Source organism: Tetrahymena thermophila, assembly GCF_000189635.1.
Source record: "Tetrahymena thermophila SB210 genomic scaffold scf_8254470, whole genome shotgun sequence".
Taxonomy (NCBI): Eukaryota; Ciliophora; class Oligohymenophorea; order Hymenostomatida; family Tetrahymenidae; genus Tetrahymena; species Tetrahymena thermophila.
In genome coordinates, this window is record NW_002476246.1 from 39,749 (window position 1) to 65,936 (window position 26,188).

Below are 26,188 nucleotides of genomic sequence, written 5' to 3' on the forward strand. Positions count from 1 at the left end.
TTCACTTATAATTAATTAAATTTCCATAAATTTCTATTCAATATTTTAATATTTATTTTTGAAAAAAAAGAAATGATATAATAGATTAAATATTTCAAATTAGAAGAAGTAATTATTTATTTATTTTTTTATCAATATACTTTAAATTTATTTTTATTTAAAAAAAGTTTATTAACTCTTCACTTTAATCTCATTAAGTTCTTCATATTGATCTGAGGTATATTTATTTTATAAAAATTATAAATATTAATATTTTCAATATATTTAACTTTCAGTTTATTTAAATTATTTTTATAAAAGAAATTATCACCTATATTCATTCATTTTATTTATACAAATGCTTTTTAGTTATTTTAACTTAATTTTTAATTTAAAATTGATTACCCATTTTTTACTATTTTATATTTTTTATATATTTTTTTCCTTATAAAACCTGTGCTTAATAAAAACAGTTTATAAATTTTTGCTTGAGATATTTTTTGTTATAAAAATGAATTTAAAACAATATTACCATTCTAATTTGTTTATTAGCTGTTTATTTGATTTATTTTTTTTGTGCTTGTGTTTTTTTTCTTTATTTATTATTCTTAATTTAACTCATTTATTTATTTTCAACATTTACTTTTATTATTTATTTATTAATTAATTCATTTCTTATTATTTCATATTTTTTCTTCATTTATTTGTAAATAACTAATTAATTATTTATTTTTTCTTCAATATTTAAAAAGTTATCAAGAAATTGGTGAATAAGGTGCATCAGTCTTAGGTTCTGCTTTAGCAAATTGTATTGACATCTCAGATTTGGCACTTTCTCTTAGGTAAAAATAGTTTATTTATTTTGGATTGAGATATTTTTCCTTATTAAAATGAATTTAAAACAAAAAAACTCTTTTAATTTGTTTTTTAGCTTTTTTTTTGAATTACTTTTCTTTTTTTTTCTTTATTTTACTTTTCATTTCACATTATTTCTTCATTTTTTCCTTCTTAATAACTAATTAATTTTATATTTTTTCTTCAATATTTAAAAAGTTGCAATTAAATAGGTGATTAAAGTGCATTAGGTTTAGCTTCTGCTTTAGAAAATTGCACTAATATCTAAAATTTGAAACTTGATCTTGGGTAAAAACAGTTTATATATTTTGGATTGTGATATTTTTCTTTATAATAATGAATTTAAAATAATATATCTCATTCATTAAATTTGTTTTTAGCCGTTTATTTAATTTACTTTTCTTTTAATTTTATTATTGTACTTCTGTTTTTTCTTCGTTATCTTTCTTAATTTAACTATTTTGCTTATTTTTAACATTTATTATATTATTTATTAATTCAGTTCTTATTATTTGATATTTTTTCTTCATTTTTTCCTTTTAAATAACTAATTAATTATAAATTTTTTCTTCAATATTTCAAAAGTAGGAATTAAATTGGTGCAATAGGTGCATCAGGCTTAGGTTCTGCTTTAGCAAATTGTACTAATATCTCAAATTTGACACTTGATCTTAGGTAAAAACAGTTTATTAGTTTCGGATTGTGATATTTTTCCTTTAAAAATGAATTTAAAATTATTCTTTATTTTACTTTTCAATTCTTATTATTTCATATATTTTCTTCATTTTTTCCTTTTCTAAACAACTAATTAATTATATATTTTTTATTATATATTTAAAAAGCTACAATTAAATTGGTGCAACAGGTGCATCAGGCTTAGGTTCTGCTTTAACAAATTACACTAATCTCTCAAGTTTAATACTTGATCTTTCGTAAAAACAGTTTATTTGTTTTGGATTGTGATATTTTCCTTATAAAAATGAATTTAAAATAATATAACTCTTTGAATTGGTTTATTAGCTCTTTATTTGATTTACTTTTCTTTTTCTTTTTTTTGTAGTTCTGTTTTTTCTTCTTCTATCTTTCTTAATTTAAGTCATTTTTTTATTTTTAATATTTGCTTTTATTACTTATTAATTCATTTTGTAATATTTCATATTTTTCTTCATTTTCTGTGTAAATAACTAATTAATGATATATTTTTTCTTCAATATTTAAAAAGTGAGAATTAAATTGGTGCAACAGGTGCATCAGGATTAGGTTCTGGTTTAGGAAATTGTATTAATCTCTCAAATTTGACAGTTGCTCTTAGGTAAAAATAGTTTATTTGTTTTGGATTGAGATATTTTTCCTTATTAAAATGAATTTAAAACAATTTACTCTCTTAATTTGTTTATAAGCTATTTATTAGAATTAATTTTCTTTATTTCTTTATTTTACTTTTCATTTCTTATTATTTCATATTTTTTATTCATTTTTTCCTTCTGAATAACTCATTAATTATATATTTTTTTTTGAATATTTAAAAAGTTACAATTAAATTGGTGATTAAGGTTCATCAGGCTTAGTTTATGCTTTAGCAAATAATATTAATCTCTAAAATTTGGCACTTCTTCTTAGGTAAAAACAGTTTATTTGTTTTGGATTGTAATATTTATCCTTATAAAAATGAATATAATACAATATAAGTATTTTAATTTACTTATTAGCTGTTTACTTGATTTACTTTTCTTTTTCTTTTTATTGTACTTGTGTTTTTTCCTCATCTGCCTTTATTTATTTTAAATATTTGCTTTTGTTACTTATTTATTCATTTCTTATTATTCCATTTTTTTTAATAATTTTTTCCTTCTAATTAACTAATTAATTAAATATTTTTCTTCAATATTTAAAAAGCAATAATTAAATTGGTGACTAAGGTGCATCAAGCTTAGGTTCTGCTTTAGCAAATTGCACTAATATCTCAAATTTGACACTTGATCTTGGGTAAAAATAGTTTATTTGTTTTGGATTGTGATATTTTTCCTTTAAAAATGAATTTAAAATAATATAGCTCTTTTAATTTGTTTATTAGCTATTTATTTATTTGATTTATTTTTCTGTTTATTTTTTATTTTACTTGTGTTTTTTCTTTTTTTTCCTTCTTAATTTAACTCTTTTGTTTATTTTTAATATTTATATTAATTATTTATTAATTCTTTTCTTATTATTTCATATATTTTCTTCATTTTTTCCTTTTCTAATTAACTAATTAATTATAATTTTTTATACAATATTTAAAAAGCTACAATTAAATTGGTGATTAAGGTGCATTAGGCTTAGGCTCAGCTTTAAAAAATTGCACTTATCTCTCAAATTTGACACTTGACCTTGGGTAAAAGCAGTTTATTTGTTTTGGATTGTGATATTTTTCCTTATAAGGAATTTTTAATAATAGAGCTCTTTTAATTTGTTTATTAGTTGTTTATTTGATTTACTTTTCTTTTTCTTTTTTATAGTACTTATGTTTTTTTTTTCATCTATCTTTCTTAATTTAACTCACTTTTTTATTTTTAATAATTGCTTTTATTATTAATTCATTTCATATTTTTTCCTTCTAAATAACTAATTAATTTTTTTTATTCTTCAAAATATAAAAAGTGGAAATAAAATGGGTGATTAAGGTGCATCAGACTTAGGTTTTGCTTTAGCAAATTGCATTAATCTTTAAAATTTGGCACTTCTTTTAAAGTAAAAATAGTTTATTCGTTTTGGATTGTGATATTTTTCTTTATAGAAATAAATTTAAAACTATTTAACTCTTTTAATTTGTTTTAATCTGTTTTTTTGAAATACTTTTCTTTTTTTTTTATTGTACTTTTTTTTCTGTCTAAATTTAACTTATTTGTTTATTTTCAACATTTCATTTTATTATTTATTAATTCATTTCTTATTATTTCATATTTTTTAATAATTTTTTCCTTCAAAATAACTAATTTATTTTTTATTTTTTCTTCAATATTAAAAAAGTTACAACAAAATTTGTGTAATAGGTGCATCGCGCTTAGGTTCTGCTTTAGCAAATTGCATTAATCTCTCAAATTTGACACTTTTTCTTAAGTAAAAATAGTTTATTTGTTTTGGATTGTGATATTTTTCCTTATAAAAATGAATTTAAAATAATATTTCTCTTTTTTATTTGTTAATTTGCTTTTTATTTGATTTATTTTTCATTTTCTTTTTTATTATGCTAATTTTTTTTCTTTTTTTTAATATAATATAAAAGTGAAAACTAAATCGATGAATCATAATAATTGACAGTAAAAAGCACGTGTCTTAAATCAAAAAGGTTAGTTGTCTTTGAAATATATTTAGATTTATGAGTGGTCAAATAGGATGAACAAATATAAAATATTTGAATAATAGAAAATAATATGTTTAATTATATTATATTTTGTAGTAAGATAATATACCCAAAAATATAGATAGATAGATAGATAGATAGATTAATTTATTGTTATTTTTATATTTATGAATATCATGTATATTTTGGTAAGTTAATAAATAGCATATTAAATAAATGAAAATTTACAAAAAAAATTTACTTAAACAAATGAATTTTCTAACCTGAGTGAAATTTTCTAAAAATTTAATTCTGATGGCTCTAAAACACCGTTCTACTTTATACAATATTTAAATTAAAGATCTTATTTGTATAAATAAGAAAATAAATTATTTTACAATTTAAATTATTTAAAAGAGCATTAAATTCTGCTTTAAAAACTAAAAGAGTTTGCATTGCAATTATAATCTTTAGTTCCTACAATATTTTTAAGTACACATTTGAAATAGAAATATTAAGATTAAATAATAAATGTTACACTAACTTTTTTGTGATTTATCGAACATAGGCAAATTTATAAATTAATAAAATTTATTTGTTCTTTTGATTCACTTATAAATAATTAAATTTCCATAAGTTTCTATTCAATATTTTAATCTTTACTTTTGAAAAATAAAATGATATAATTGATTAAAAAATACAATAAATTAGAAGAAGTAAATATTTTATTTTTTATCAAAACACTTTAAATTTATTTTTATTAAATAAAAAGTTTATAAACTCTTCACTTTAATCTCATTAGGTTCTCCATATTGATCTGAGGTATATTTATTTTATAAATATTATTACTATCTATTAATATATAATTTCACTATATTTAACTTTCAGTTTATTTAAAAATTATTTTTCTAAAAGAAATTACCACCTAAGTTTTAAATTGATTGATTACCCATTTCTTATTATTTTATATTTTTTATTCATTTTTTTACTTATAAAACCTTTACTTGATAAAAACAGTTTATAAGCTTTGGGTTGAGATATTTTTAGTTATAAAAATGAAATTAAAACAATAAAGCTCTTTTAATTTGCTTATTAGTTTTTTATTTGATTTATTTTTTTCTCTTTTTTATTGTGCTCATGTGTTTTTTCTTTATCTATCTTTCTTAATTTAACTCTTTTATTTATTTTCAACTTTTTTTTTTATTATTTATTAATTCATTTCTTATTATTTCATATTTTTCCTTCTAAATAACAAATTAATTATATATTTTTTCTTCAATATTTAAAAAGTTACAATTAAATTGATGCAACAGGTGCATCAAGCTTAGGTACTGCTTTAGCAAATTGCACTAATCTCTCAAATTTGACACTTTATCTTCAGTAAAAATAGCTTATTAGTTGGATTGTGTGTGATATTTTTCCTTAATAAAAATGAATTTAAAACAATATAAGTCTTTATTTTATTTTATTACTTTTCTATTTCTTTTTTATTTGTGTTATTTGTTCTTTATCTTTCTTAATTTAAATCATTTGTTTATTTTCTACAATTGTTTTTATTATTCATTAATTTATTTCTTATTATTTCATATTTTTTCAATTTAAATAACTAAACAAAAATCTAAATAAAAAGTAAATGAAATCGAAGCAGTAATTGTATATTTTTTCTTCAATATTTAAAAAGTGAGAATTAAATTGGTGCAACAGGTGCATAAGGCTTATGTTCTGCTTTAGTAAACTGCAGTAATCTCTCAAATTTGACTCTTTCTCTTGGGTAAAAATAGTTTATTTGTTTTGGATTGATATTTTATTTTTCCTTATTAAAATGAATTTAAAACAAAATATCTCTTTTAATTTGTTTATTTGCTGTTTTTTGATTTAATTTTTTATTTTACTTCTATTTTCTCTTTATCTATCATTTTTAATTTAACCAATTTTAAAATTTTCAACATTTACTTTAATTATTTATTAATTAATCATATTATTTCTTCATTTTTTCCTTCTAAATAACCAATTAATTGTAAATTTTTTCTTCAAAATTTAAAAAGTAAGAATTAAATTGGTGATTAAGGTTCATCAGGCTTATGTTCTGATTTAGCAAATTGCAATAATCTCTCAAATTTGACACTTTATCTTACGTAAAAATAATTTATTTGTTTTAAATTGTGATATTTTTCCTTATAAAAATGAATTTAAAACAATGTAACTCTTTTAATTAGTTAATAATCTGTTTCTTTGATTTATTTTTCTTTTTCTTTTTGTTGTCCTTGTGTTTTTTTCATCTATCTTTCTTAATCATACTCATTTGTTTATTTTGAACCAATATTTGCTTTTATTATTTATTAATTAATTCATTTCTTATTATTTCATATTTTTTCTGCATTTTTTCCTTTTAAAAAAGTAACTAATTAATTATATATTTGTTCTTGAATATTTAAAAAGTGAGAATTAAATTAGTGCAACAGGTGCATTAGGTTTAGGTACCGCTTTAGCAAATTGCACTAATATATCTAATTTGAAACTTAATCTTGGGTAAAAATAAATTATTTGTTTTGGATTGTGATATTTTTCCTTATTAAAATGAATTTAAAACAAAATAACTCTTTTAATTTGTTAATTAGTTTTTTATTTGATTTACTTTTCTTTTTTATTTTACTTATGTTTTTTCTTCATTAATCTTTCTTAATTTAACTCTTTTGTTTATTTTCAATATTTGCTTTTATTATTTATTTATTTATTTATTCACTCATTCATTTCTTATTATTTCATATTTTTTCTTAATTTTTTCCTTTTAAATAACTAATTAATAATATATTTTTTCTTCAATATTTAAAAAGTGGGAATTAAATTGGTGCAAAAGGTGCATCAGGCTTAATTTCTGCTTTAGCAAATTGCATTAATCTCTCAAATTTGACACTTGATCTTGTGTAAAATCACTTTATTTGTTTTGAATTGTGATATTTTTCTTTATTAAAATGAATTTAAAACAATATAACTCTTTAAATTTGTTTATGTTTATTTTATTTACTTTTGTTTTTTTTTATTGTACTCGCGCGCGTTTTTTCTTCATTTATCTTTCTTAATTTAACTCTTTTGATTATTTTCAACATTTATTTTTACTATTTATTAATTTATTTCTTATTTTTTAATATTTTTTAATATTTTTTCTTCATCTTTTCCTTAAAAATAACCAATTAATTATAAATTTTTTCTTCAATATTTAAAAAGTTACAATTAAATTGGTGCAACAGGTGCATCTGGCTTAGGTTCTGCTTTAGAAAATTGCACTAATCTCTCAAATTTGACACTTAATCTTGGGTAAAAATAGTTAATTAGTTTTGGATTGTGATATTTTTCCTTTTTAAAATGAATTTAAAACAATAGAAGTCTTTTAATTAGTTTATTAGCTATTTATTTGATTTACTTTTCTATTTGTTTTTTATTGTACTTCTGTTTTCCCTTATTTATCTTTCTTAATTTAACTCATTTGCTTATTTTTAACATTTGCTTTTATTATTTGTTAATTAACTTCTTATTATTTCATATATTTTCTTCATTCTTCCATCTAAAAAACTAATTAGTAATATATATTTTCTTCAATATTTAAAAAGTTACAATTAAATTGGTGTAACTGATGCATTAAGTTTAGGTTCTGCTTTAGCAAATTACACTAATCTCTCAAATTGACACTTAATCTTGGGTAAAAATTTTTTTTTGATTGTGATATTTTTCGTTATTAAAATGAATTAAATTAAAAGAGCTCTTTTAATTTATTTATAAGCTGTTTATTTGAATTACTTTTCTTTTTCTTTTTTATTGAATTTATGTTTTTTCTTCATTTATCTTTCTTAATATAACTCATTTAATTATTTTCAACATTTGCTTTTATTATTTTTTAATTCATTTCATATTTTTTCTTCATTTTTTCCTTCTAAATAACTATTTAAATATATTTTTTCTTCAATATTTAAAAAGTGGGAATTAAATTGGTGATTAAGGTTCATCAGGTTTAGTTTTTGCTTTAGAAAATTGCATTAATCTCTCCAACTTGACACTTGATCTTAGGTAAAAACAGTTTATTTGTTATGGATTGTGATATTTTTCTTTTTTAAAATGAATTTAAAAGAATATAAATACTCTTTTAATTTTTTGATTAGCTGAATTTAATTGATTTGCTTTTTATTTTATTTTTCTTCATCTATCTTTCTTAATTATACTCATTTGTTTATTTTCAACCAACTTTTGCTTTTATTATTTATTTATTAATTATTATCTTATTATTTCATATTTTTTCTTCATTTTTTCCTTCTAAATATCTAATTAATTATTTATTTTTTCTTCAATATTTAAAAAGTGGGAATTAAATTGGTTCAACAGGTGCATCAGGCTTAGGTTTTGCTTTAGCAAATTGCACTAACCTCTCAAATTTGACACTTAATTTTGGGTAAAAACAGTTTATTTGTATTTGAATTGTTAAATTGTTCCTTATAAAAATGAATTTAAAATATTATAACTCTTTTAATTTGTATACTATCTGTTTATTTGATTTACTTTTTTTTTATTGTACTTCTGTTTTTTCTTCTTTATCTTTCTTTATTTAACTCATTTTTTTTATTTTCCATAATTGATTTTATTATTTTTTATTTCATTTCTTATTATTTCATATTTTATCTACATTTTTTCTTTCTAACTGATTATATAATTAATATTATATTTTTTCTTGAATATTTAAAAAGTTACAATAAAATTGGCGATGAAGGTGGATCAGGTTTAGGTTCTGGTTTAGCAAATTGTAATAATCTCTCAAATTTGACACTTTATCTTCAGTAAAAACAGTTGTTTGTTTGAGATATATTTCCTTATAAAATGAATTTAAAATAATATAACTCTTTTAATTTTTTAATATGCTATTATTTGATTTATTTTTCTTTTTCTTTTTTATTCTGCTAATGCTTTTTCTATATTCTAATTTAAATAATAAATAATTTTAATTATATTTAATTTAATATAAAAGTGACAACTAAATCAATGAATCATAATAATTGACAATAAAAAGCAAGTGTCTTAAATCAAAAAGATTAGTTGTCTTTGAAATATATCTCGATTTATGATAGAAAAGTGGTGAAAAAAGATGAACGAACAAATATAAAATATTTAATTAATAGAAAATAATATGTTTTATTATATAATATTTTGTAGTAAGATATAATGTACCCTAAAGTATACAAAGATAGACAGATTGATTTATTATCATTTTTATATTTATGAATAACGAAAAAATGGGGGTTTACACTTTTTTTTTTAATTTTGGGGTGAATTAATGAGAACTTATAGTATATTAAAATTAATAGAATTTTATCAACATGTGAATATCAATCTTTGATTATTACTATTTATTTTTATAAGTAAAAATTATTAATAGAAATATTTAGATTTAATAATCAGTGTTACATTAACTTTTAACTTTTTGGGGATTACATTAACTTTTAACTTTTTGGGGATTTCATTATCTAATAGCAAATTTAAAATTGTTTATTTGATAATTATTTAAATTTATTGGTTCTTTTATGTCTAAATTAATTAGATAAGAGAGATAATTAATTTATTAATATACTTTTAATTAATTAAATCTTCCTAAATTGTTATTCAATATTTTATAAAAGAGAAAAAAAAATGATATAATAGAAAGGATATTTTACCGATCTAGAAAAAGTAAATATTTTATTTTTATTATTTTTGAATCAATTTATTTTTATTTATTTCAAAAGGTTTTAAATTCTTCGCCTTAATCATTTTAGGTTCTGCATATTGATCTGAAATAAAATTTTTTGTATATTTAATTTATTAATATTATTATTATCATAATTAATTTTTTATTATTTTAATTTTGATATAATTTAGTAAATTTAAATTATTATCAATATTCATAAATTTTTATTTAAACAAATATTTTTTAATTATTTTAATTTAACTATCATTCAATTTTTATTATGATTATTAATTTTTTATGTTTTTATATTATATATTTTTTCTTCATTTTTTCCTTCTAACTAACAAATTAACTATAAATTTTTTCTTCAATATTTAAAAAGTTCGAAATAAATTGGTGATGAAGGTGCATCAAGCTTAGGTTCTGCTTTAGGAAAGTGTGCTAATCTTTAAAATTTGACTCTTTATCTAAGGTAAAAACAGTTTATTTGTTTTGGATTGTATATTTTTGAATATGAAAACGAATTTGAAATAATAAAACTAACTAAATCTTCTAATTTATTTATTTAAGAGTTTTTCATATTTGATTAATTTTTCTTTTTTTATTCTAATTGTGTTTTATTTATTTTTTTAGTTCATTTTTTTAATTTCAACTTTTTTTTTTATTAACTCATCTAGCTGGGGTTCTCACTATTGAGATATATTAATTTTTTAGATAATATGAATTTATAAATTTTTTTTTCTTTATAGAAAATTTTATCAATTCTAAAATATGCCCTGCTTAAGTGTTAATTTTTTTCTTATTATTTCATATTTTTTCTTCATTTTTTCTTTCTAACAAACAAATTAACTTCAATTTTTAAAAAGAGAAAATTAAATTGGTGATGAAGGGGCATCGATTTTAGGTTCTGGATTAGCAAAGTGCACTAATCTCTAAAAATTGACACTTGGTATTTAGTAATTAAACTCAGTTTATTTGTTTTGGATTGTGATGTTTGAATATAAAAATAAATTAACTAACTCTTTTTAATTCATTTTTTCATTTTCAACTTTTGATTTTATTATTAATTAATTTCTTATTATTTCATATTTTTTCTTGATTTTTTCCTTATAATTATCAAATTAACTCTTTGTTTTTTCTTCTATATTTAAAAAGGACAAATAAAATTGGTGATAAAGGTGCATCAAACATTGGTTCTGGTTTAGAAAAGTGCACTAATCTCTCAAATTTGACACTTTATCTATGGTAAAAACAGTTTATTTGTTTAGGGATGAATTTAAAAGAAAAAACTATTTAATTAAATTTTTTCTTCATTTTTTGCTCCTAATGACAAGTTAAATATATATTTTTTCTTCAATATTTAAAAAGGGAAAATAACATTAGTGATCAAGGTGCATCTGGCTTAGGTTTTGGTTTAGGAAAGATGACTAATCTCTCAAATTTGACACTTTATCTATGGTAAATTATGATATTTTTGAAAAAAAATAAATTTAAAACAATCTAACTAACTCTTTAAATTAATTTATTTATGAGTATTTTCATTTGAATTATTTTACTTTTTTTTATCTTGCTTGTGTTTTATATATATTTTTATTTCTTTCTTTATTAATTTAACTTATTTTTTCAATTTCAACTTTTGCTTTTATTATTAATTAATATTTTTTTCTTCAATATTTAAAAAGGAAAAATTAAATTGGCAAAGAAGGAGCTTCAGGCTTAGGTTCTGGTTTAGCAAAGTGCACTAATCTCTCAAATTTAGCACTTGAACTTTAGTAAAAATAGTTTTTTTGTTTTGGATTGCAATATTTTTGAATATAAAAAAGAATTAAAAGAATATAACTAACTCTTTTAATTCATTTATTTATGAGCTTTTCATTTAACTTATTTTTCTTTTAGTATTTACTTTACTAACGTTTTTAATATTTATTTCTTTGTTTTTTTTTCCCTTCTAACTAACGAATTAACTTTATAATTTCTCTTCAATATTTAAAAAGGCAAAATTAAATTGGTAATGAAGGTTCATCAAGCTTAGGTTCTGGTTTAGGAAAGTGCAATAAACTCTCAATTTTGACACTCGGTATTTAGTAAAATCAGTTTTTATGTTTTGGATTATGATATTTTTGAATTCATAAATGAATTTAAAAGAAAAAAACTATTTTTTTATATTTATTTTGAGCTTTTTATTTGATTTTTTTTTTTTTTTTTTTCTTTTTTTTATTTTGCTTATGCTTTTTATTTGTTTATTTGTTTGTAAGTTATTCATTTAATTTTCAACTATTGATTTTATTATTAATTGATTTCTTATTATTTGATATTTTTCTTCGTTTTTTCCTTCTAAATATTTTTTCTTCAATATTGAAAAAGAAATAATCAAATTAATGATCGTATAGGTGGATCAGGTTTATGTTCTGGTTTAGCAAAGTGCGCTAAACTCTCAAATTTGGTAATTGATATTAGGTAAAAACAGTTTTTTTTAGGATTGTGATATTTTGAAAATAAAATTTTTATTTTGCCAACATTTAAACATACATTTATATTATTTATTGATTTAAAATATAATATTTTTTTTTTCAATTTTTTTATTTTTTTAGTAATTTACATTAATTTCTATTAAAAGTGATAACAATTTGTACACATTTTACTCGAAAGTAAAGTGCTTTAAAGCAAAAAGATTAGTTGACTTAAAAATAAGATTTAAATGGTATTGAAATAAAAAGAATCAAGATAAATATATTAGAATACTTCTTTAATATTATATGTTTTATATTTTAATTTCTGTTATCATATAAATTAACCTAAAATATAGATAAATAGATTTATTATTATTTTTATAAATATCATATTTTGTTAAGTTAATAAATAGCTTTTCAAACAATACAAAATTTAAGAATTAAATTTACTGAAATAAAGTAATTCCTCTAACCAATAGATTTTACCAAAAATTATCAAAGCTTATATAAATTGCTAGTGTAATACTATTTCTTATTAAATTATATATATTTAAAGCTTTTATGACACAAACATAAATAAAATGAATTAATAAAGGAAATTAATATTATTTAAAACGTTACTAAAGATTAAATAAAAATGATATTTTATAAAATATTTAAAAAATAATTAATATTTAGATATACCTTAATTCCTCGTTAATTCTCTCCAACCCCCTCCCCCCACCCCACCCACCACAATCTTTTTAATTTATTATTAGGGAAATTAACTTCAATTTATATTATTAGACAAATAATCACCAAATTAAAATAAATTATAATTTAAAATATTCCAATTAAGTTTTTATTGGAATCTAAACCAATAAATTTTTCAATTGGCATATTGCAAAAATAGAATAAATATAAATTAAATTTATGTATAAATTTATAAATTAAAAATAATTATTTTTACTATGAAATAAAGATGAAACAAATCCTTAAAATTTAATTGCTTCATTTTACAAAAAAATTAAAAATGATAACTTTTATATTTGAGCTCATATAAAATTTGTCTCTGCTCACAAGTGTTCTTTTTTTAACAAGTAAAAATTTAAGCATTACTTAAAATATATATTGGAAGCTGCTGACATTTAATTATGATATAGGAGAGTGTTTACTAAATCTCTAAATAAAATTTTAATATTCTACTATTAAATATATCAATTTGTTATAGCAAACAAACAAGCTATTTAAATATTTTTCAAATAAATTAATTATTAAAATTCTGAAAGTAGAAATAAATAGTAAATTAATTAATAATTAAATAAATAGATAGATAGATAACGATGAAAATATTATAGCTTGACTTATTTTCTTCAGAGTTTTATTTTAATTTATAAGGATAGTAATTTAGGAGGGGTACATTTGTTGGATTATTATTGTCTGTATCATCTGTATGCTGCGTTCTATTTTACTTCATTTATTTGCTTAATTTATATATAAATAACTAAATTGACCCAAAATTTAGATCTCAAAGTTTCATTATGGATAAAAGGATAGAAATACCTTTAAACTAAGACCTTGTAGGATTTTAATACTTCTTTAACAGTTCTTTAAATGTAGATTAATATCAAAAACAGTAAAATTAAACTTATTTAGTTTATGTAGCTTAGTTTTATTATGAAGACCCAAATAATAATTTGTATTAAACAATTTATCTTGATGTAATTGATTGCACGAGTCCTAATCTTGTTGGCTTCTATTGTTTAGATTTCTCTAAAATTAATAACTACACTCTTGCTCTGGACAATTCTAAAAATATATATTCTTCAATATTTATTAATGTTTATGGCTGCAGAGATTTAGACGGAGTAAAAACAACTATTCCAAATAATTGTGCCTCTTAGTGATATAGATCAGTTTATTAATGGGATAGATGGCTATTTCAATCTAAAAATGTACGTAGAGTAATATAACACAACCTCAAAGCAAATTTAATCTAATTTTAGAAATATCTACGTATATGTATAATCAAGTTAATGCATTGTTAGCAATTTAAAAACTTAAAAGCAACAGACCCAAGTAGCAAAAGGACTTATTTTTTAAACTTCAGAAACTTACTAATCTCCTATTTAATATACTTAATCTAACTAAAATTTTGATAGGTAATAATCTTTATAATAAGGTATAGGTCCATATGCACAAGCTTCAATTGAATTAGATGAAATTGAATAATAATTTGTAATTTAATTTCCTACAATAACTGAAATTTTGGCTCTTGTTAATAGCATTACTTCTATTATTATAATTTCAAGAATTTTAGGAAGATTTTACTCATTTAGAATAATGAGATAAGATTTTTTTATGTTGATTTTCAGAAATATTTTTTAAGATCAAAATGAATAAATACTTCGCCATAATAACATATTAGTAAAACAGTAAGAGACATAGTTATTAACTAATATCAAGAAAGAAGAAGATATTTAAGAAATTTAAAAGAAAGATAAAAAAAACATTGTTCCTAATTTCAAAACTAAGTTTAAATAATATGTTGACCAAGAAAAAATGAATGAAAATTAAAATAACTTCTTGAGTTTCTAAAATTAAATTCTTAGCGAAAGTGAAGAATAAAAAGATGATATTTTTAGTAGCTAAGGAGATAACTTTAATTCTAATAATTAAATTAATTAGTTATAAAATTTTTCAAATAAAATTAATATTTTAAGAAGCTAATCAATTTTTAAAAAGGGAGAACACAACTCGTAAGAAGCTTAATTATAGTAAGGTTAATTGAAGAAAAAATTGAAGACAACAAGAATAGAAATGAATCAAAATAAAGATTTTAAAAAGAATTTTACAGGACAATACTTTCTAACAAAAATAGATAGTTAAAGATTTACAAATAACGTAATTTCAGATAAATTGAAGACAATAAATGATAATTAAATTAAATAATCTGTATAAAATTTCATATTTAAATTTAAGTAAAATTAATTTGCTTTGAACACATAAAAATTAATTCTTTTTTTAGGCTTTTTAAAGCAAAAGAGTACTTATTTTCTAAAGGTATCAACGAAGAATCTTTAAGCAAAATAAAAAAAGAAGTAGAAAAGAGTTTAAATATCTATGAATTATTTAAAGATGTTATATTTTTGAAAAAAGCAATAATGATGCTATTAAGTGAGGATCAGTTAGCCGCTATCTAGCTTGTAAGTCTGACAGATAATTATCTGAACTTGAATTTATCTAGCGAAAACATACGAAATGATTACGAAAGTAAATTTTTTATTAAAATTATTTTATTGCTGAAGTTATGGAAAAAAATATATTTATTTTTTAATTAGAATTATCAATGAAATTAAATCACTATGAAAAGCAGTATTTGGCATACAAGTCTGAATAATTATAGATAGATTTTATAGAATAATTTTTTTCAAAATGTTAGGAAATTGATACTTAGAATGAAATAGATTAAAGAATAATATCTTCTATTAATTTAAATAATCTATGATAAAACATTTATTTTTTTATTTAAATTTATGGGGTAAATAAATAAATTCCTTTTAATAAAAATTTTTATTACTTCTTGCATGACTAGAAAATCAATTAAGTCAATTCTAAAATTTTTATTTGATTTCAACACCATAAAATCAAATTAAATAATATAATAAATATTAATATTTATATAACTATTTTTTAAAATAAATAATGTAATTTAAAATTATTAATTTTACTTAAAATAATTAAAAAAGGATTAAATGTCTAAATTTAATAAATTTATATTTATTTATTAAATTAATAGCTAATTCATCAAAATGTTTGCTATATTTACTCATCAGAATATGTATTTATGCTGAAAAAATTTTGCTTATTTATTTTTAGTAATGTTTTAATGATTGTAATATTAGTAAATTTTATTATGAAATATAATAAATTAACTTAAAAAGAAAAAATTACATTTTTAATTGATATTTGTCCTTTTTATTGATTGTTGGTTGTGAAAAGATTGTTTTGCTTTTTAATCATTATTTAATCAATTTAATAAATAATCTTAATTAACTTAAAATCAAAGTAGAAATCTAAAAATGTTTCTCTCAAAAATTATGTAGTTTGATCTATTTTCATCAGAGTTCTACTTTAATCTAGAAGGATAGCAAGTAAGAAAAGGAACACTTATTGGCTTAATATTATCTATGTTTGCTGTCTCCTGCATACTTTATTACTTTTTTTATTTGCTTAATTTATATATAAATAACTAAATTGATCCAAAATTTAGATCTCAAAGCTTTGTCATGGACCAAAGGATAGACATACAAATGAACTAAGATCTCGTAGGGTTTTAATTCTTTTAAAATGCTACTTTTAATCTAGACTAATATCAAAGAGAGTAAAACCAAACTTATCTGGTATACATTGCTTAGTTTTACTATCAAGATCCTAATAGTAATATTCTTCAAACTCTATATCTTGATGTGATTTAATGCTCTAACCCTTAATTAGCTGGCTTTTATTGTTTGGATTTTTCTAAAATTGATAACTATACTCTAGCTCTCGACAATTCTAACAATGTTTTTTCATAGATATTTATTAATGTTTACGGTTGTAGAGATATAGATGGTATAAAAACAACAATTCCAAACAACTGCGCTCCTTAAAGTGATATAGATTAATTTGTTAATGGAATAGATGCTTATTTCAATTTGAAGATGTAAGTTTAGTAATATAACACTACTTCCAAAAAAATTTAAACAAATTACAGAAATTTTTTTATATTTGTATAATCAAGTTAGTGTATAATAAACATTTTAAAGACCTAAAAACAATAAACTTAAGTGAGTAAAGGGTTAGTTTTTTAAAGCTAAGAAACTTACTAATCCCCTATTTAATATACTTAATCTTCCTAAAATTTTGATAGATAAGATTCTTTAATTTAAGGACTTGGACCATATACATAAGCTTCTATTGAATTAGATGAAATTGAGCAGTAATTTATAATTGAATATCCTTCCATCACTGAAATTCTGGCTCTTGTTAATGGTGTTTCATCTATCATTGTAGTTTCAAGAATTTTAGGAAGATTTTACTCACTTAAACTTCTAAAACAAGAGTTTTTTATGCTAATTTTTAGAAATATGTTTCAAGAAAAAAATGAATAAATACTTCACCATAATAAAATTTTAGAATAGAAATACGATACACAATTCTTAAACACTTGTAAGAAGGATGAAGAGGTAATTAAAGACAGCTAAGAGAAAGTGAAAAAAAAAGATATTGTTATCCCTAATATAAAAACAAAATTTAAAGCTTTTGTAGAGCAGAACTAAATCAATATTGAGAACAAAAGTATTTAGCTTAATTTGCAAAAATAAAATGATTAGGAAAACGATAATTAAAAAGATGATATTTTCTTCATAGGTAGCTAAACAGAGAGTTTTGTTTTAAAAGATTAATATAACAGATAAAATAGCTCACCAAATACATTTAATAATAGAAATGAGCAATTCTAAATTACCTAATAGCTTAATAATAAGGACTCTTAATAAAAATTTAGAAATTCTAACTTTAAAAGCAATATTCAATCTTTAAAAAATGAATCTAAATTTAATTCTTAAAATACAATTACTTTATCTAAAACTGAAAATTTTGGAGCTCTAAACGATCATATTTAGTAAAAGCTGAAGGCATTAAACAACAACTCTATGAAAAGCTATATATAAAGCTTTATATTTAGATTTAAGTAAGTTTATTTAATTTACAATAAGTTAAAAATAATTTATTTTATTTATATTTGTAGATTATTTAAAACAAAAGAATTCCTACTATCTAAGGGTATTGATTAAATGTAATTAAAAAAGATAAGTAAAGAAGTTTAAAAGAGTTTAAATATTTATGAGATGTTTAAAGACATTATCTTTTTGAAAAAAGCAATTATGATGCTGTTAAGCGAGGATTAGTTAGCTGCAATTTAGCTTGTAAGTCTAACTGATGATTATTTGAACTCAAATAATTTAGAAAGTAAATTTACTTATTAAATTTTAAAATAATTTATAAAAAGTGAATGTAAAAATTAGAATCGATGAAATTAAATCACTTTGAAAGACAGTATTCGATATACTAATCTTAAGTATTATAAAAGAAATACATTGATACATTCTTTTAAAAATATAATGATTCCAAAGAAAGCAATTAAATTGATTAACGAATAATCTCTTCAATTATCAAATAATAATGAAAATTATTTTAAAACAAAAATTAATTAAATAAAATAATAATATTGATTAACATTGTTATCTATATATTTTTATATATTGTTAATCTTTATGAAATTTTATAATTATTCTGAAATATATATTGTTAAAGTATTGATCAGATCTAAATTTCTGTTCTAATGGTAATTTTTGATCAATCTTAGTGATAATCCTTCTCATTATTGATTCTGATATAGGAATAGTCCTATTTAGCAGTCTAATAATGCTTTTGATTAAATTATTGCCACACTTATAAAGAGTTTTGACTCTTATTTCTTTAATTCATTTTTATTATCATATTACTTCAATATTTTTCATCAAAAATTAAAATAATTAATTTATTTATTATTTTTTTTTATTTTGTTGATTTTTTCAACAGACAAACGTAACTTTGAGCAATTAACTATTTTTCTAATGAGCATGAGAAGTAGTATTGAAATAAAAATAAGGAATAGAAATCAATTACAATAAAAGTTATAAATAATATAAATATTTTTTGCAAACAACGCGATACCCCCTGTAAATAAACTAAATATTTTATTTACTTCCTTTGAAACTTAAATAAAATAATGGGGGAGGGGGGTGTCTAAATACAGGAAAAATGAAAAAAATGAATAAAATCGAGGAAGAAATATTATGAGATTATTTAAAAAATAAAAGCTTACATTAAACAATAAATTACAATTTTTATTTATTATTTATTAATCAATCAATTATTTTTAATCTTATGTTAGTTAATAAATAAAAAATGATCCATTTTAGTAAATTCAGTCTATATTAAATTTTACTAATCTTTTTATTTTTTAAGCTAATCTTTTGATTTCCGTTTTTCTTTATTCAGGTAATTCACTTTTTTAGATAAATAAAAATATTATTTAAATTAATTAATTTTAAACAAAAAAAAGTAATTACTTTATAGATAGATTCAATAACTTTATATTTTTACAGTTGATAATTTCTCTGGATTTTAGAAAATTCTCATTATTACTTATAAAATAAAGGCATTTTAAATAACATTTTAAAAACTTTAATATTTTTTTTTCTAAAGTTAAAATAAATGAAATTTACTCTGAGCTAAAAATTAAATTTGTAAGTTAAGTGCAGTTGTTCAAACCTAATCCAATATTTTATGCTCCTTTATCACTGATTTTATTACCCCTTTTCAAACAATATAAATTAATTTATTAACTATTTCAATTTAAATCAAAATAAAAAAGATAATTCAAACTTTTTTTAATTATCAATAAATAAATATAAAATTATTTTACTTTATGTATAATTTGAGATTAGTTAGGAATTTGCAATTACTAAGTGCTGTAATAATAGTAGAAGCTCCATCATCTCCAATTTAATTTTAGCTTTTATAAATGCAAATAATGCTTAATTAAAAATATAAGACATTTTATAAATTTAATTTTTTTTAATTCAGTTTGAATAAAAAGTTTTGAAATAATTTTTTAAAAAGTTATAAATAATATAAATTTACTTTATTTCAAATTCTAAATTTGTAAGTCCAGTGCAGTTACTCAAGCCTAATCCAATATTTTATGCTCCTTTATCACCAATTTTATTTTGACTTTTCAAAAATTTGTTTTGAAATTTTAATAAAAAAATATAAAATAATTCAAATAGTTATTAATTAATAAATATAAAATTATTTTACCAAATGTAAAATTTGAGGTTAGTTAGGAATTTATAGCTACCAAACGTTGTTCCAATAGTAGAAGCTCCATCATCCCCAATTTAATTTTAGCTTTTGTATAAGTAAATCACATTTTATTAAAAATTTAAAACATTTTATAAATTTAATGTTTTTAATTCAGTTTGAATAAAACACTTTGAAATAATATTTTTTAAAAGTTATAAATAATTTAAATTTACCCTATTGCAAATTCTAAATTTGTAAGTTGAGTGCAGTTACTCAAGACTAATCCAATATTTTATGCTCCTTTATCACCTATTTTATTGCCCCTTTTCAAAAAAGTAAATTAAATTATTAAATATTTAAATTTGTTTTGAAATTTAAATCAAAAATATATAAAATAATTAAAACTTTTTTTTAGTTATCAATGAATAAATAAATAATTATTTTACCAAATGTAAAATTTGAGACTAGTTAGGAATTTACAATTACCAAGTGCTGTACCAATAGTAGAAGCTCCATCATCCCCAATTTAATTTTAGCTTTTATATATGCAAATCACATTTTATTAAAAATTTAAGACACTTTATAAATTTAATTTTTTTTAATTCAGTTTGAATAAAACTCTTTGAAATAATATTTTTTTAAAGTTATAAATACTATAAATTTACTTTATTGCAAATTCTAAATTTGTTAGTTTGGTGCAGTTACTCAAGCCTAATCCAATATTTTATGCTCCTTTATCACCTATTTTATTGCCCCTTATCAAAAAAAGTAAATTAATTTATTAACTATTAAATTTTGAAATTTAAATCAAAAATAAAAAAAATAATTAAAACTTTTTTTTAGTTATCAATGAATAAATAAATAATTATTTTACCCAATGTAAAATGAGAGACTAGTTAAGAATTTGCAATTACCAAGTGCTGTACCAATAGTAGAAGCTCCATCATCCCCAATTTAATTTGAGCTTTTGTATATGTAAATCACGTTTTACTAAAAATTTAAGACATTTTATAAATTTAATGTTTTTTAATTCAGTTTGAATAAAAAGCTTTGATTTTTTTATTAATCATAAATGAAATAAATTTACTTTATCTAAAATTCTAAATATTTAAGTTGAGTGCAGTTACTCAAGCCTAATCCTATATTTTATGCTCCTTTATCACCTATTTTATTGCCCCTTTTCAAATAAAAGTAAATTAATTTATTAATTATTTAAATTTGCTTTGAAATTTAAATCAATGATATATAAAATAATTAAAACTTTTATTAGTTATCAATTAATAAGTAAATAATTATTTTACCAAATGAAAAATTAGAGACTAGTTAGTAATTTGCAATTACCAAGTGCTTTACCAATAGTAGAAGCCCCATCATCCCCAATTTAATTTTAGCTTTTGTATATTTAAATCATGTTTTACTAAAAATTTAAGACATTTTATAAATTTAATGTTTTTCAATTCAGTTTGAACAAAAAGTTTTGAAATAATATTTTTTAAAAGTTATAAATAATTTAAATTTACCCAATTGCTAATTCTAAATTTGAAAGTTGATTGCAGTTACTCAAACCTAATCCAATATTTTATGCTCCTTTATCACCAATTTTATTTTCCCTTTTCAAACAAAATAAATTAATTTATTAACTATTTAAATTTGTTTTGAAATTTAAATCAAAATAGATAAAAAAATTCATATAGTTATCAATAAATATATATATATAATTATTTTACCAAATGCTAAATTTGAGATTAGTTAAGAATTTGCAATTACCAAGTGCTTTACCAATAGTAGAAACTCCATCATCCCCAATTTAATTTTAGCTATTATATATGCAAATCATGTTATATTAAAAATTTAAGACATTTTTTAAATTTAATGTTTTTTAATTCAGTTTGAATAAAACGCTTTGAAATAATATTTTTTAAAAGTTATAAATAATTTAAATTTACCTTATTACAAATTCTAAATTTGTAAGTTGAGAGCAGTTACTCAAGCCTAATCCAATATTTTATGCTCCTTAATCACCAATTTTATTTTGACTTTTCAAAAATTTGTTTTGAAATATAAATCAAAATATATAAAATAGTTCAAATAGTTATTAATTAATAAATAAATAATTATCTTACCAAATGTAAAATTTGAGATTAGTTAGGAATTTATAGTTACCAAACGCTGTACCAAAAGTAGAAGCTCCATCATCCCCAATTTAATTTTAGCTTTTATATATGTAAATCACATTTTATTAAAAATTTAAGACATTTTATAAATTTAATTTTTTTTAATTCAGCTTGAATAAAACGCTTAGAAATAATATTTTTTTAAAGTTATAAATAATTTAAATTTACCTTATTACAAATTCTAAATTTGTAAGTTGAGTGCAGTTACTCAAGCCTAATCCAATATTTTATGCTCCTTTATCACCTATTTTATTGCCCCTTTTCAAAAAAAGTAAATTAATTTATTAACAATTTAAATTTATTTTGAAATTTAAATCAAAACTAAAAAAAATAATTAAAACTTTTTTTAAGTTATCAATGAATAAATAAATAATTATTTTACCAAATGTAAAATTTGAGACTATTTAGGAATTTGCAATTACCAATTGCTGTACCAATAGTAGAAGCTCCATCATCCCCAATTTAATTTTAGCTTTAATATATGAAAATCACGTTTTATTAAAAATTAAAGACATTTTTTTAAATTAAAGTATTTTTAATTCAGTTTAAATAAAAAACTTTTCAAAAATAATAAATAAAATATACCCTATGTTAAATATTAAATTAGTAAGTTGAATACAGTTACTCAAACCTAATCCAATATTTTATGCTCCTTTATCACCTATTTTATTGCCCCTTTTTAAGAAAGTAAATTAATTAATTATCTATGAAATTTAAATTAAAATATATATAATAATTCAAATTTTTTTTAGTTATCAATAAACTAATATAAAATTATTTTACCAAATTGAAAAGTTGAGATTTGTAAGGAATTTACAGTCACAAAGTGCTTTGCCAATAGTATAAGTCCCATCATCCCAAATTTAATTTTAGCTTTTATGCAAATCAAGTTTAATTAAAAATTTAAGACATTTTTTTAAATTAAAGTATTTTGAATTTAGTTTAAATAAAAAAATAATAAATAAAATTTACCTTAAATCAAATATTAAATTTGTAATTTGAGTACATTTTTTTAAGCCTAATCCAATATTTTAGGCTCCGTCATCTCCAATTTTATTTCCACTTTTCAAATAAAATAAATAGTTAAATTAATTATTTAATTTTCATTTATAATTTAATAAAAACATAAACTTAATCTTACTAAATCCAAACTTAGAGATTTACAAGGAATTTACAGCTACCAATAGCACTACCAATAGCAGAAGCTCCATTATTTCCAATTTAATTCAATCTTTTATTAATAAAATAATAAATAAATAAATATATCCATCCATACATACACAAATAAAAAAACTAATAAATTAAAATTTTTAAAATTTAAGTTGAATAAAAATGAATAATTTAAATTTAAAAAAAATATTTACTCCATTTGAATATCTAAATTCTTAAGTTGATTACATTTACTCAAACCTAATCCAATATTTGATGCTCCCTAATCAGAGATTTTATTTTGCCTTTTCAAATAAAATAAATTAAATTATTAACAAACTTATTATTTTAAACTAATCTTAAAAATAAAAACTTCATTAAGTTTTTTTTAGGCTATCAAAATTGTAAAATTAAAATTACCTAAGACAAAATTTTAAACTAATAAGTAACTGTAAGTTACTTAATGCTATTCCAAAACAATAAGCTCCTCCATCCCCAATTTAATTATTACTTTTATAATAAAAAATAATATGCTATTAAATAAATTTATTATGCTTTATTTGATTAATTTAAAAAATATTAAAAATAAAAAAATGAAAAATAAATCAAAATTAATTACCATAGTGCAATTTTTAAATTCTTAAGTAATTAACAGCTACCTAGTTCTTAACAGATAGCTGATGTTCCTTCTTCTCCAATTTAATTGTTACTAATAAAACATAAGATAATATATAAATAAAAATTACTGACAACTAAAAAAATGTTTAAAGATTAAATAGATTAAAAAATTTATTAAATTGTCTAAAATTAATTTAAATTTATCCTTAAAAAAAAGTAAAATTAATTAATTACGAGAGGTTAATATCTAGATGAGTCAACATTTTACAACTACTTAATATCTTACTTATAGAAAATGCACCTTCTTTTCCAAATAAATTAGCACTTTTTAAGTTTTTATTTACAATTAGATGTAAAATTATATTGAAAAATAATTTTTTTATTTATTAACGATAATCAATAAAGTTTACACTGCATTTAAAGTTAAAGTTGTGAGTTTAGTACAACTACTAATACCTTCTGCAATACTCAATATCCCTCTGTCACCTATTTTATTTTTCCTTTCCAAAAAAATATATTTAATAAACAATTTATATGATTTTTTAACAATATAATAAATATAACTGAATAAATTTAATAGAATTGAAATAAAATTACCAAAGCTGCAGATTTAAGTTACTAATCGTTTAGCATCTATGTAATAATTCGCAAATCCAAATTACACCTCCATCTCCTAATAAATTTCCACTTTTATTATAAAATAATATTGAATTTATTTTATTTTAGATAACGGAAAGTTGTAATGAGTTTTGAAAGATGAACTTAATTATATTAAAAAATAAATACATAAATTAAAAAAGGTTTACTCTAAATTTAGCTATAAACTGTTAAGATTAATTAGATTGCTCATAGTTTCTTCTAATAGAATATTTCCTTAAGCTTCAATATCATTTAATCTTTCAAATTAAAAATAAATCAATCAAATACCAATAGTTAGTTCTATTTTACCTAAGCTCTTGAAAATCTTCAGATCCTTTGTAAAAAATACTTTGGAAAAACTAAATTTGACAATATATTTAATCATTGCTATTTAAATAAAATTAAAAAAAACTATTATTTTAATTTATTTAAATGATTAAATCAACATATAAACTAATATTTTTTTTAATATAATTTAAAAAGCAAAATTATAACTTTTAGCTTTTTATAAATGGTAGAAATAACTAGGGTTATAAGATAATGTTATAATTTATTAAACAACTTATTCGCTATATTAGGATATATTTAAATTAAAATAAATTTACCTCACATTATTATCAGTTTCAACAAAGTCCTTTATGTAGGAATATTAATTAAATAATTGACTTATCTAATCATCTGAAATATTTTCTTTACTATATTTCAAATTGATAATAAAAATTAATTATGCATTTTAAGATAATAAAGTTAAATGATTACTTAAGATTTAATACTAAAGATTCTAATTTTTAGCATTATACTAAAGAATTGTTAAGCTAAGCAACTTATGTATTGTTAAGAGTACAATTTCTATTTATTTTATAAATAATAACAAAGGAATTTAATTTATGAATAAATTAACGAATGAATGAAATTTTATTTATTTTTAATTTTACAATAAAAAAGAGAAAAAATTTTAAAATATTTATTTTTTTTAAAAAAACATTGTTTGTTTTGAAAAATTTATAATTAAATATGAATGAATAAATATTTATATTGATCTATCTCTTACTTTAACTGTAAGTCAATACTAGTTAGAGCTTTCAAGTCAGATTTCATTAACTTTTTTATTTAAAAAAAAGATTTTATAATAATAAATAAAATTAATAATGATGAATACATCTTATAGAATATTTAAAGAGTTATTCTATTACTCCATTTTTTTTTATATATTTGCCATTTATGTTTCTTTGATTATTTGTTAATTAATTAATTATGATCAGAAATTAATAATTTTCATAATCTATATACTTATTTAATTTTTACAGATTCTCCTTTTTTAGCTCCCATAAATAAATATATTAACACCAATTTTTTAATTTGAATTAATTAACACCTAAAAATTTAAAAACCAAAAATAATTTTAATTAAAAAAAGAAAAAAA

General features: G+C 19.4%; 4 protein-coding genes across 4 annotated transcripts; 3 read left to right on the forward strand and 1 right to left on the reverse strand. All coding sequences in view use genetic code 6, as the record gives it.

Annotated features, from left to right (window-relative positions):
- Positions 1–72: 72 nt before the first annotated feature.
- TTHERM_00630670 (kinase domain protein, putative) lies at positions 73–12,571 on the forward strand (the record flags this gene model as incomplete). Its single annotated transcript, XM_001022792.3, has 29 exons — positions 73–108; positions 168–217; positions 732–821; positions 1,033–1,122; positions 1,420–1,509; positions 1,677–1,766; positions 2,057–2,146; positions 2,365–2,454; positions 2,731–2,820; positions 3,119–3,208; positions 3,475–3,564; positions 3,844–3,933; positions 5,447–5,536; positions 5,838–5,927; positions 6,202–6,291; positions 6,596–6,685; positions 6,991–7,080; positions 7,382–7,471; positions 8,129–8,218; positions 8,508–8,597; positions 8,890–8,979; positions 10,246–10,335; positions 10,730–10,819; positions 11,019–11,108; positions 11,232–11,321; positions 11,546–11,635; positions 11,858–11,947; positions 12,228–12,320; positions 12,481–12,571. The coding sequence occupies 29 exons, from the start codon at positions 73–75 to the stop codon at positions 12,569–12,571; spliced, it is 2,520 nt and encodes an 839-aa protein (XP_001022792.3).
- Positions 12,572–13,906: 1,335 nt separating this feature from the next.
- On the forward strand, positions 13,907–15,800 carry TTHERM_000630638 (transmembrane protein, putative; the record flags this gene model as incomplete). Its single annotated transcript, XM_012799386.1, has 3 exons — positions 13,907–15,273; positions 15,321–15,565; positions 15,634–15,800. 3 exons carry the CDS (start codon positions 13,907–13,909, stop codon positions 15,798–15,800), a joined length of 1,779 nt encoding a protein of 592 aa, XP_012654840.1.
- A 781-nt stretch (positions 15,801–16,581) lies between these two features.
- On the forward strand, positions 16,582–18,521 carry TTHERM_000630639 (AMP-binding enzyme family protein; the record flags this gene model as incomplete). The annotated part of the gene is made up of 4 exons (XM_012799387.1): positions 16,582–16,997; positions 17,076–18,026; positions 18,084–18,304; positions 18,361–18,521. 4 exons carry the CDS (start codon positions 16,582–16,584, stop codon positions 18,519–18,521), a joined length of 1,749 nt encoding a protein of 582 aa, XP_012654841.1.
- Positions 18,522–19,304: 783 nt separating this feature from the next.
- On the reverse strand, positions 19,305–25,963 carry TTHERM_00630640 (translation initiation factor eIF-5A family protein; the record flags this gene model as incomplete). The annotated part of the gene is made up of 34 exons (XM_001022789.3): positions 19,305–19,386; positions 19,450–19,524; positions 19,606–19,695; positions 19,806–19,895; positions 20,024–20,113; positions 20,201–20,290; positions 20,419–20,508; positions 20,632–20,721; positions 20,851–20,940; positions 21,060–21,149; positions 21,273–21,362; positions 21,487–21,576; positions 21,706–21,795; positions 21,913–22,002; positions 22,132–22,221; positions 22,309–22,398; positions 22,528–22,617; positions 22,742–22,831; positions 22,945–23,034; positions 23,143–23,232; positions 23,332–23,421; positions 23,501–23,590; positions 23,724–23,813; positions 23,929–24,018; positions 24,128–24,217; positions 24,361–24,450; positions 24,537–24,626; positions 24,724–24,813; positions 24,933–25,022; positions 25,075–25,152; positions 25,371–25,460; positions 25,525–25,614; positions 25,817–25,866; positions 25,925–25,963. The coding sequence occupies 34 exons, from the start codon at positions 25,961–25,963 to the stop codon at positions 19,305–19,307; spliced, it is 2,934 nt and encodes a 977-aa protein (XP_001022789.3).
- Positions 25,964–26,188: the final 225 nt, after the last annotated feature.